Source organism: Acanthaster planci, linkage group LG01, assembly GCF_054643075.1.
Source record: "Acanthaster planci isolate LZ-2023a linkage group LG01, COTS_SCS, whole genome shotgun sequence".
Taxonomy (NCBI): Eukaryota; Metazoa; Echinodermata; class Asteroidea; order Valvatida; family Acanthasteridae; genus Acanthaster; species Acanthaster planci.
Genome location: NC_141777.1, coordinates 710,480 through 723,823, shown reverse-complemented (window position 1 = coordinate 723,823; position 13,344 = coordinate 710,480). Strand labels below are relative to the sequence as shown.

The 13,344-nt window shown below is 43.7% G+C and overlaps 1 protein-coding gene across 1 annotated transcript in view; it reads left to right on the top strand.

The window, feature by feature from the left end:
- Window positions 1-1,873, top strand: part of mipol1 (mirror-image polydactyly 1) — a 43,608-nt gene extending 41,735 nt beyond the window's left edge. The window contains exon 12 of the mRNA XM_022231938.2: window positions 358-1,873. Within this exon, the coding sequence (XP_022087630.2) occupies window positions 358-424 (67 nt within the window). The 3' untranslated portion in view covers window positions 425-1,873. The remainder of the gene's footprint in view (window positions 1-357) is intronic.
- Window positions 1,874-13,344: the final 11,471 nt, after the last annotated feature.

The window sequence follows — 13,344 nt, the reverse complement described above, 5'->3', positions numbered from 1 at the left end:
TCAAGGAGTAAGTCTGAAATGGAAGTGGATCTCATCGTCATCACTGTCTCCTGATTTAATTGATCTCCACAATGAAGAAATGTTCACGAGTAAAAGTTGGATTCAAAAATAAGTAAATATTCTAGGAAAACTTACAGAATCAGGCTGGGATTACTGCATGGGAAAAGAGAAAAACCAATCCTGTTACCAGCCGTGGATGGGATTGATCATGGCTCTGGTGTCTGGATATAAGTTTGAGAGCATGCCGTCCAGATCACAGTTGATGCAAAATCACACCTCGGAATCTCAAATAGACCGGATGTAATCTTGCCAGCCTTCACACAACCAAGATGCCTATTCTTGTTTTTTTCTTCACAGAAAGGAAAGATTGATTGCAGTTCTGAGGAAGAAAGTTGCAGAGGGAACCGTCAAAACTGTGAACTAGATTCCTAAATTCTCAAATTGGATCCATCCTGCATGTATGATTGATCGATCAGCGATTCTCAACACCGACCCCCCCCACCATCCGCTATTGACAGAAAGAAAAGCAAACAGCCTGTCCAAGAGAAATAGCCGTATGAATAGATATGTAATTCAGCCTGCTGTGTCGTTAGTATCTATCTTTTTTACTATCTTTCTTTCCCTCCCCTCTCCCCAAACCCAACATCTGATGATGGCTGTTGCAGCTGTTTGCATTTGCACACTGCGTTGGAGACGCGCTTGGCAGCCTGGCCATTCCATTTGGACAAATATGGATTTCTTGCCTTGGCACAAGGAGGCCCAGGGTGTTTGCCTGTAGACACTGAAGAAAAGTCTCTGTCCACCAACGACAAATGAGAACAAACAAGCCTTGAAGTTTCAGGCTCTCAGAAAGGCAAAAGGAAAAAGGTAAAAAGAAAAAAAATCTGATAAGGTCCCGATCTGGACTGATATATTGCCAATTCTGATCAGGGAGCCCCCAGCCACAAGATTCCTTACTGTTGGTCAACAAGGCTTGGGTTTACCTCGGTTTCTTTTCTGTTGTGAGCCTAAAGAGGCCTTTGGTGTTTGTCAAGAGGAGCAGATCGGTCGGGGAAGTGTCAGCTATGATACGTTGGAAGAAATCCCCATGTTTGAGTGGAGACAATTGCTTCACTTGATGAATTGTCAATCTCTGGTCACATAACCCTCCAAATCACTCACAGAGGATGACCTGCGTGGTATCACATTATGAGGATGTCATTATTTAGAAAAAATTGTCGTATTTTGTCTGCTTTTGAAACAGTTTACTTGGAATTAATTTTTCTGTTTTGAAGTTTTATTCCATTTAATATTTGACTTTGAGATTTTATTACATGTACGTTATTGAATAAAAGGTTTTATCACATTTTCTTGATCAGTGAAATTAAGAAATGAATACATTCACCATGTATATTCACTTTGATGTCTTGAACAGCTCGACCTTCTTAAAATGCCAAGGAATTTCTGCGGTGGATTTCTGTCTTACTGAATGCAGCTTGTGATATTCTGGTTTGGTTGTAATACTACATGTATTCGGATTGACCATACCGATGGGTTTGCTGCCATTATAATTTGTCACTCCGTACCTAATACCAGTATAAAGATAATTTTAAATTTATCACCGTTTTTTCCCATTTTAAATAAACATCAACGAGACACATTTTTGTACAAGCCTTAATGTGGAAGTGCCTGTGGGTTTGTGGTGATGTTTTCTGAGCGGTTAATCAAATGGAAATAGTTTTTTTTCACTTCTCTTCATTTCAAATAGATTGTTATCAAGTTTATGTATATATTTAAAGTTGGTTCTTTCTTTTTCGGATAAAAATGTTTGCTTTTATATGCATTGTGTGAAAGATGGAATAAACATTTATTCAATATCAATATTCTAAGTACATATCGACATAAATGTTCTACATTTTCTGTGCCTTACTGGTTTTTTTTCGATTTTCGGGTGTTCATTCTTTGTTTCGTTATTTATTCACAATTGCTTGCAGCGTTGTCCAACGCAGTTCTCGGGTGAAAGTCACCCTTGGTGTGTTGGCGTGTTGGTTAACAGCTCATATGTTTAAATGTCAGCTTCTTGTGTGGAAAGAAACAGGTTTCAGGAGCGGGGCATGGTATTTTAATGTTCGCCTAGACTGTTCAGCATGTCCGACCTATTCATTTTTGCGGCGGGGCTACATCTGTGTCCTTGTCACACTGGGGCATCTTCGAAAGCCCGGCTTCAGTACGCGCGCATTTTATATGCATGAATGTTAATATTTTACCAATAAAATACACATGATTGCACACTCATTAAAGTTGCTCTTTGAGAAGATCGCAGGATTGCTAAACCAAGCCCAAGTTGTTTACATTTTCTACGAAGTAGTGAAAACCAAGTTTGGGAGCCTCGCCGAAAATCTCGAGTCAAAAGCCTGGGCTAGTATATAGAAACTGCAGGTCGTGCAGTGATGTTTATAACCGCTTCCAAGCTTCGCGTAATCCACAGTGACAGTCCATGTAAAAACTGGCCAACCAAGAATGACTTTATGCCGAGCATAGTTAAGTGCTGTACGAGGCACAATGATATTTGGTGTGACAGGAAATGGAGAATGATGGGACAGGACCTGGCGACTGGGAGGAGAGATATGCCATTGTTCGGCGAGTCAGTCCATTATAGTTTTCTCAATGCGATGGTGCGTTATTTCGCCTGTTCGTTCTGCTCTTGCCTATGAAATCCACATACATGTACAGACGTTATTTGCCCTGCCTTCAAAATAACACACAATATTTACCGACTTTATATACATAACATATTAATTGTGAACTTGTGAAAAATTTGCCACCATAAAAAAAGTGTGGGGGGTGAGGCAAGACATTTTCAAGGCAGTGTTGCTTTCTTGTGAAGAATGCCCCACCATCTCCAGCGGTGGGCGTCCAAATTAAGTTTGCCCGTGCCGCGCGGTTGAAGAGGAAGGACGAGAGAAAAAAATTACGAGGCTCCCCGCATTGTCTAATTTTCGGCGCTACTCCGTTTTGTTTGCCGTGTTGTAATTTTCCAAAAAGCATATTTGATCGAAATATCTCTCCGATGGTGGGGCCCTCTGAATTAAGACGTAACGCGGCCCTGTGTAAATTTGGAATTTCAGTTTGCCGCGGCAAGAAAAATCCATAGCGCCGGGGCAGCGAGGAGGTCGTCCGCGGGTCGTGCCAGGCGGTATTCGGCCCAGTGTGATGGATGCACACGCTTGCTTCACGACTCCGCCCAAGTGTACAGGCATTTCGTGCATTCCGTGTTTCGACATGGCCCTTTGGACACGATCTTTCTGATTACAACGATAATACTTTGGCAGATTAGGTCAAGCTCATGAACAACATTTACAAAAACAATACAAAAATCCACTCGTCCTGCGTTATCTGTACCCTAAATCAATACACTACCAAAGATCACCTCGTTCTCAGTTCCCCGGGAGGTTTACATCCTGATGTTTTCATGTCCATACATTCATACATACATTCATACTACTTTGTGGTCAAAATGCCTTTTTTTAAGTTACCGCACGGCCATTTGTAGACACCCTCTAATAATTATTACACACTCATTACGATGCGTGTAGAGAGGTTTTATTTTGAACTAAACCCGGAGCATCAACTCATTCATTGTTATCAAAACAATCAAATCTATCGCCAGAACCTTGACTCCAAATCGCGCCCTGCAATAATTACTAACCATGCATGGTTTATGCCAACCATGGACCACACTGTTCAGCAAGCCTGCATTCGTCTCTCCAACAGACCTCGTGACATCTGCTCTTCTGGTGAGACAACGGTTGCTGTAATGTGAATCTCTGTACACTAATTGCTTTAGTCTTTTTCACCAGTTTCTGAAGAAGCCTTAATTGTCGAAAATGAAGCGTAAAATAAACACGCTATCGTCTCCCTACATTTCGGTATTCATGGGCGTAGCAATACTAATGGTGTGCCCTTGCAACCGCTGAGAGGGGGGGGGTGAGGGAAAAAACCTGCGAATTTTCCATCGCCGTCAATTAGTGCAGACGATTCAAAGAGATTAGCCGGGGAAATTCAATTAATCTGGGCAGTCGCAAGCTGTCTACGATTACGGAGAGGAGGGGAGGCAAGTTATTCAGAAGAGAAAAAGGGGGAAGCACCAAAAGCATCTTTTAAGCGAAATCGCCCCGCAAAACGCGAAGGTGCAAGCGAGAGACCAGGATCTAGCTCCGGAGGCACCGGGGGTAAGTGGGGCTTGGAAAAGACGAGCCTTCGCCGGGGCCAGACCTAATCAAACGTCCCGCTGGGACCCGGCTGATGGACCGATCTCCGCCCGTACTAAGAGCCTCCCACGAGGCATGCGGCTCCGATTTCCTCCGGTGAAGTCACTCACGCAGACTGTTGATATGGTGGTAATCGAACTATTCCGCCCATACTTAATACTTCTCTTTGTTTTGGGACTCTTTGCTTTTGTATCAAGTATAACAACCTTTTGGCGGTGGCTCGGCTCAAGTACAACCTACTTAAAGAGGCAACGTGCTCCTTGAAATTCCCTGAAATTAAGATGCATCTTTCGAGAGATATGCCCCCCCCTATTACACGTATTTTTTTACAAATTCATTATGCATTACACAGGTACAATTTGAATCACACCACAGCGCATATCTAGTGTGTCATTTGAAAGGGGGAACTTTGGGGGCATCCTTTGTCATCTTTGGAGGGACCCTGGATATAGGTTTGATCCAATGGTCTGCAAATTTAAAGCATGCACAGAGCACTATTGTCCGTGTCTCTTTTTGAGCGGGAACTCGGGGGGGGGGTTGTCTCGCAAGCTGGTCCAACTAATGAAAGTGCAGAGAGTTACCATTTTAGCGGTCTTAATTCCAGTCACGATGCAGCGTCTTTAATGTTCAAACGGCTCTTGAAATTATTTGCTCGGAATAACACCAGCAGGGCGGGTAAGCCCCATCGTGATGTCCTCTAAAAAAAATCTTTTAGTTTTAGTAATGCACATTGGCTGGGAATTTAGCTACAGGTTGCTAAAGAGTCACGTGGGGATATAGGATAGGAGGTATTGTGGTTTGTCTTGTACCTTGCCTGTGACGTGATCTTTCCTAAACGGTTTCTTTGCTCAAAGCAAAATACGGACGCGAACCGACTGTTGGCGCTCCGTGCAGCCAACGAGGCCGATGTCGGTTTCATTTACGGTACAAAGTGGGGAAAAACTTGCCGTTATAGAGTTGGAACTTAATTTTGTCTGTCAGTGTTACCGGTAAGTATTGGCGTAAGTTACAGGAATGCTACAGCGAGCATGTACAGTAAAAACAGTGAAATAACCCTCACAATCTAAAGGCTGTAATTAACAAGGACGGAAGTGATCTCAGTATTCACAGTGACATGCCAGTTATCAAAGTATTTACATTAGCAACCGTTTATAATCCCAAGTATTTTGAAGGAATCGCTATAACAGCGGTATATTAATCTCCTATAATTAATTGATATTTATTCATTTTAGAGCGACTTCTCCATTCTCAGTAATTATACTTGGCCTCTTTACCACCTGAAACTCAGAGCAGCCAATGAGAACAACGCTTGTCTACTTTCGGGTTAAGACCTTTTTCACAAACTTGGCGCGAAAAGTGCACTCAAACGTGAAGTGCTTACGAGAAAGTCCTCGATCAGGCTGGTAACTTTTTTGTAGACTCCAAATGCCTACACCGCTCTATCGCAGTTTCACACATAATTTCATCTCCAATCCTACTTCCTTTTATCCATTTTCGCCTCTCTTTTAATATATTGACCGAGCGCCCCCGCGCTGCAAATGCACTAGGAAAAACAACACTTTTCTCCCCAAGCTCGCTGGTGAGCTGATTTGCCATCAAAGAGACAGCCACTTACATCACTTAGCGCCTGAAATCGGACCAAATCGCTGTCTCTGTATAGATTTCCAAACCGGATTTCCTTTTTATCCTGCGGAAAAATAATACTCAAAAAAATATCATTTTCCACAAGGGCTGTTCAGTCGATGAAAACCAGCCGGTCGCGGGCCTTCGCCTCTCGCCACGTCAACAAAATTGCATTCTTGCGTCGATACCGGGTTTTGGATTTCCCAAGCGTGTGAGAGGAAGAGCGGATAGGAGGGTATAGATAGGAAGAGGGAAACAGAGGGTTTAGGTGATGGAGGAGCGAAAGGCCGCTAATGTCGAAATAACAACGGTTGGAACAAGAACCCACGGTGCACATGGTTCTCTGTGCTCAGCGTATACTAGGCCGTCCACGGACTAGACCATGTACCGGGGGTAGATCGATACGAGAGACAAGCTTTGAACGCTTGGCAAGGCGACAAAAGGAGCTATATTATTTTTTTTTCTTAAATTGCAGTGACCCTTTACAACGCTCCGCGATACTCTCCCCTACCCCTTCTGCATCTCGTCAAGCCTATCTTCCTCTGGTCACGCCTTGGTGCCCTTTACCACTTCAACAAAGTCGTGACATCAAACTATACCGTCGAGTGTGAACTACGCTTCACCAGATGGTGAAAGTCCCAGACAGATCAGTAATTTATATAGCCAGTGTATTACGGCAATTTCATGTACCATCAGTATGCATGCAGCTTCGTGGCTGCGCAGAAGAGAAACATACGCGTTTCTCGAAACATTTCACCGCAAATTACCGTGCGTCTTGGGGAGTAATATTTTGAACGAAATGTCAATGTGTTTCTGTTACATATTTTGTTACATTTTACAGGGGGATCCGGGGCAATATGGTCGCATCACAATAGTGCGCCTCCGAGAATTGGCAATGCAATGACCAACCAGAGTGCACGAAATCTGTCGACCCAATGCACGTTTGGAAACGGTCGACAGATTTCGTACCTTGTGATTGGTCGACGCGTTGCAAACTCTTAGAGACGCAATATTGTAAATTGCCTGTATAGTATTCGGTCACCTGAAAGCACAAAGCTCGTGGACAGGTGGTACGCGCGCGTTGCATGCCTCTTGGACCAAAAGGGTGTCGTGATTTGCCAAATGCACGCGCGCGTCAAGCTGAAGAATGCGCGTGTGAGTGTGGTGTCACCACAGTTATGGCGTCGAATCGGATTAGTCTATTGGTTGAATAAGAAAATGTCACAATGTTAGAGTGAAGCACATGCTTCAATCAATGAAAATGAAAACGAGCCCCGCTGCGGTTGTCGGTTTCCAAAATCAAGAATCGACTCCTTGCCCTGATAAAGCCCGTATGTTGATTGGCGATATCGTCTTCAAGGTTCATGGTTCAAGTCATCTGTCATTTAGTCCCTCCTTGTTGATACCTGTGTTCTCGAACGGATACAGCTACTCCATCACAGGCACCACAATAAGCGATCCCCCGATGATGGCCTCGGGGTAGATGAGATGGTGATACCAGTATCTCGAGACTAGGGAGATCGATACTCTTTCTCCAAGTACTAACCTGCGTTGTCAAACGGGGCCAAAATTTAGTACCTACTTAGGTACTAAATTAGGTTCCAGGAGCATGATTTTTTTCACTGCCGCAAGTGACTCTGGGAAAAATCTTGAGCATTTTCACTGTGATGGAAAGTTTTGCACGTTGTCTTTCGTTTATCACCGCTTTCATCATGGTTTTGTCGTGGTAGGTGTGGCTTACATGCTGTGGCGAAAGTCGTGGTCGCTGTGGCCGTGCATGCTGTTGCATGCTGCGGTTGTCATGGTCTTGGTGTTTGTATAGGGTGTTGCAGGGGGGCTCGTGGCCTTGGTGTGTTTGGGGGTTTACTAGGGTTTGGTCGAAGTTACTTACTTTGTTTCGTTGCACGTGGTTCGTTTTTGGTAGAATCATGGCCATATTTGTGTTTGCCCATGGAAGAAATTCGCTGCTGTCCTTGGATGTAGTTGTCGTCAAGGTCCATTGTTGTTGTCGTCGGTGACAATGTTTGGAGATATTCGTGATCTTGGTCGAGTCTTGCTGAACGTGTTTGTGGTTTACCTTGTCCTTGATGATGTTTTGCCGTCTTGATTTTCTTGTATTGTTTAAAATTAAGGAGGCTCATATTTTGTTCGCTTGTTTGCAATTTTGTTGTTGTTTTAATCCATTTAGTTTAAAACGAGGTGACGCCCATATTTTCTGTTTAATAGAAAAGCGATGGAAATCATGAGTTAAACCACTAGGATTACAACTTATCACAGCCGGGATGAAGTGTATATACCTTGCTATGTGTAAATTTCAAACTTATATTTTCCCATTTTCATGCGAAATGACATACAAGGATTTTACTGTCTACCATGTTTGTTCAGTTTAGCATTACAGGGATCGGCTGGGTAAATTTGGGAGCTGTTTGTCTCTGTACATAGATGTCCCCTGCAAACAGCTAGTTTTCGTATTCTTCGCCCGAAATTGGATTTACTCGGCCGTACAAGGTAAGTATGCACACGCTGATGGTGTCTGCGGCAGGACGGATGCAACGAAGACTCAATGCTGCCAAACCCGTCCGCATGACGGTGTCCTGTTTACGGGCTCACCCAAAATCTGTGTACAAGTCGTGTGTGTTCACCGGTCACCAACAGATGTCAGCACACACCTCCGGGCGAAGCTGAACTTGATGGAAGGGCGAATTCGAAAGGGCTCTCAGGTTTTTTTTTTCCTTTTTCAGGCGACTCAAAAGCCAGCCAAACTCCCCGAGTATATCGCTCGCCTTCCGTTCCCGTCCTTTTCAAACTGCATGTTGTTCTTGGCCGCTGGGGCCGACCATTAAATGCCGTTTGGTCCCCATTCAGCGCGCATTACTCCGCTTAGGATGTGCCCGATTGTTTGCTCCGTCTCTCGGCAGGACCATCCCGTCTTACCCCCCGATCAGTTTCATCCCCTTGCGTCGTTCGCCGTGGTTTTTCACCCGCTCTCCCCTCTTCCACTTTCTTCAACTCACCCCTCTCCTCTGTCCCTCTGTCCCCCTTTTAACCAAGATGAAATAAAAGATTTGGCTTGAGAAAGAAATGGAATTTATTCCAACTCTCTCGTGCATCAGATCCCCCCCCCGACTTCTGTTTCCTAGCCAGGGTTTTCTGTGGACGCATTGGCAGCGCTGAGTCTATTACACGTGTCTTTTTTAAAGGCTGGGGCTTTGGACGCGGGGTACAGATCCGCTCTTTGTCCGGCGCACGTATGCTCTGACGCCCGCTCGACCCGTGGTCTCGGGCGGAGGTGCGGAGTCAAATTGCGCCCTAACAACCTAGACCTTTTATTCGCCCAATTTCTATGGGAAAACGGCGGCGCAAATCGCTCATTTCCGTCTGTGTTTCAGACCATTGACATGTGTCAATCATCGTCATTTTGTCCCTTTTTTTTGTATGTGTAGTTTTGAGTGAGTGTGTGTGGTGAGCTTGTCAATGAGCTAATCAGTCGGCATTGACCGTGACCCGACACGATATGTATATCGTTACTCCTGATTGCTCAAAAGTGGGACCATTCACTCGATTTACAATAATAATATCGACAAGAGAACTTAATTTAGTCAGGGAGAGTAAAAAGGCCAGCTATTCTGAATCGAAGGTTGTGCGAGACTATCTTCCCAACTTGGCTTCAACAGCACCAAAATTGCTCGTAAACATAATTTTTGTCCCTTTTTTCATTATTTTGGATTGGCACAGTAGTTTGATCAACGCCGCAAATCTTTCAGTGAACAGGATGGTGTTGATGGTATTCTGTCACGTACAGTTTTTATCAAAACAGATATTGGTTATAAAGAGTGAAAGTTGTGTTTTAGGGCCAAAGTGCAAGAACACACCATGACACCAATTGCTTCATCGTGCTGTAGTGCAGTCGGAAGCGGACATTTACCCCTTCCATTGCTGAAACCTTTGGTGCAGATTTGGTTCGTTGCTGGAGAACCTTTGAAATGGAACCTAGCGATACTGAATCGCGTTGATGTGAAAAAGCAACTGATCACGGTGACGATGGGTTCCTGTGTGACGAACGAATGAATCTTAAAGCTTGGGTTTTTATTTTACAAATTCAGAGTGGTGGTTACTGGATATTAAAGCTTAGAAAGGTTATGAGCATACGAAGTGTTAATGATTCGTCAGCCTAATGAACCGTAACAATCACAATCCGTGGGAATATGTTCGATGTTTACCGGCAAAAGAGTTTACTTTTTTTCAGAGAGAGTCCCCTCAAGAACTGAAGTTCCCCCATCGTTGGGTTTCTCACTGATCGGGCAATTCAGACGTATCTTTCAGTGGGCGAAGTCTAAAAGCTTCCTTTTGTTTGCCTTCTGTCGTAAAATGCATAATCGGTGCATGGAAAATTGTACATTGTGAGGTAGGTGCCGTATGCATTTAGGCGACGACGGGGCAGCGTAATAATTACACTTATTTCGTTTCTTTTTCGTTGAATGATGCATGATAGATTTTAGTTATTCATTTCAAATTTAGTGTGACTAATGTGCTGACTGTGTGTTTTTTACACAATGTTTGAAAGCCTTTGTTAAACCATCAGTTTGACTTTGGTTAATGCGCGTGCGTACCTGGCACAGTGGGTAGCGGACCCCCTTCCGGCAAACAACACTCTTGTATGCTGACCGTGCAGCCGTGAGGGACAGAAGTATCAAAATGTTGAAGTTAACAACAGGGAAAAACACACACACGGTCCCGTTCGAACAATGTGTACCCGGGGCATTGCAGGGTCCATCGGATATGAAACCAGCCCTGGGCCATTGTTGGGGGTCTTTTCAATAAAAGATGCCATGTTTGTGTAGCGACTAATGAGGCGAAAAAAACTGATGACAAGCAAAGCTTTTACCAAAATAATGCTCACGTTGCCTGCCCCGCAGCGCGCTGAGGGGAAAAAGTCAGTTGCTGGCGAGGCGCACAATGTCCTTTAATAGTGGCTAAGGCTTTGCCTGCCACGGTGCAAGTGGTCGGTAGACTTTTCCACCCCATGGCATACAGTAATAACGATTGCCAAGGAAGGTTAATTGTCATTGCCTTGTTATATTGATGGACAGACAGCGGTGTTTCTTGCTTGGGCAATACAGATCAGACCCTAAAGGCACACGACGAACTTTTCGACCGTCCGAATTGACTTTGTTCATCCAATTGGTCGCTTTTGTTCCTAATTGATTCTTTCTTAACTTTGCAACGATAATAAACAGATCTGCCGATGCTATACCTAACTGATTGTTCCAGGGAAACCATCGGTAGTTTGATCATCAATCGATGAATCTAGCAATTAACCAGTCAGAAATCCGTCCATATATTTTTACAGTCTTACAGACGAGCAAACCAACTATAGCCAGCCAGTTGACGACCACTGATCTGCGGACCAGCCAACCGACCTTCCTATCCATCCTGTAAATTCTCAAACTATTATCAACCCACATAGTTGTACCCCTAAACCAACAAGTTCTGGGTTCCCTGTTGATATTTAGGCAGCACATCACAATAGAGAGCAATATAAAAGTTGATTTCCAACCCCCCCCCACAACACTCCTTTTTTGCCCAAATTACTGTTCTAATGACCAGTGAGTTTATAAAACAGTTAGCATTACCCATTTTCACTCGGGCTTGTGCCTTCCACAATCGAATCAATTTGTCAGCCTAGAACCTTTTCTTCCGCCAAACACTCAAAGTACTTCTATCAAAGAAACCACAAGTAACTAAATGACCGTCCAGGAGCGAACAAGCGTGCATAATGTTCCGACCTTTTTGTTCACTTGGTTGTGTTGTATGCGAGTTTACAATCGACCGGTAACCCCATTTTCGGGTGCATGCGCGGTTTTCAGTTCCTCGTCTGCCTCGCGCCAAACTTGAAACAGCAGGTGAGATGCGAATTGTGGCGATGGCCCGACTCCAAACGTATAGGCTTGCTTGCGTCCTTTGTTCTTTTATACCAGCAACATCACGAAGCGGCTCCCGGACAGCAGCGTGTTTGGCAGGGTCATGTTCAAATTACTCGACACGCTTCAACGGGAACTTGGTTTTTTGTCAATCTGTCATTTCTCCCCAAGTGCACTTTGCATGCAGAGTTGAATAACAACATCACAGAACACAATTATAATGAGATTGTAAAGAAAAAATTAAAAATCCGAAGATGCAGACTGTTGTCGATTTGTTAACTTTCATTGTTACTATATGATTTGTGTAATACACGAACGTCTCTCATAACTATCTTACATTGTAAAGAACAGCTTTTGGGGGAAGGGGTGTTACGTCTAAATCTGGGGAATAGTTTCCAACGGAAAAAATATCAAAGTCTCATCTTTGTCTGATACTGGCAGCATGTCAGAAGGAATACCATCTGGTACCTATCTGGCCTTTACGAAAAGGGACGATTTCACTTCATGTTTCAAGATTTGCCAGTTTCATATCAAAAAGTTGATGTGACTTCCAACGTTTGGACTGTTTGCGCAGTTGTAACTTAAAATCGATTATGGTCAAATGCTTATTACCCAAACACGATGTTTCATTAAACCTTCTGATATTCATGAATATGGATATTGGCATTATTTTTCATGTCTAATGCAACAAATTATTTAATTGAGGAAATTGGCAAGCTTTAATTTATATAAGTTGACTCTTCACAGCAGCCTTTAAAATTATAATGATTACATACAGTTTAATTTATTCACTTCCGACTGAACAATTGTAGCTTCATTCGGGGAAAAAATGCCCACTCCCCCATATTGTTACGGCTGCGGCTTGAAATCACACAGTCGCCTATGGAGTACTCTGCCTTGCGACTCAGGCTATTTCCACATAGACTTGTGAGTTATTGCTGGACGTAGCCAAAGGGATTTGGACATGGCCTTTCTCTAGCAGTGTTGGTGTGAAATGATTGCATCTCCGTCATACCAAACAGGTGCCGGCATTAAATCCTTCATAACTGTTTTATGTCAAGGAGACAGATTTTTTTTCTCTCACAGAAGAAAGTGACTGTATTCAACGACCTTGCATTGCAACGGTAAAACGCAAGTAGATTTCAAACACGCATCCAACTGAACTGGGGCTATTTGCTGTAGCTTTTCAACCACCAAAGCAATTTTAGCTGAGGAAAAAACTCTGTCATTATACGATTCTATTTGATGCAGTTTTTGAGAATGTTGAATAAAGTATGTATATTGTGCGACGGGCGTCGCTGTATTTCAAAGGGATCAAATATGAGACATATTATCTCCAACAAAATCTGGCGACAATGTTGACGTTGATTTTTTTCCCGCAACAATCCCAGGATTTGGGGGTCTATGAGTTAGATGATTGTCGTGTTTTACAGGTCGTAGGCAGGGATATAACGATGGAAACACGATCCTCGGCAAACAGTGGTGCCCTGCCGAATTCGGCAGTAGGTATCGACCCGGCCCGTGGCCCGAGCCACGATCGTGGATGAAAA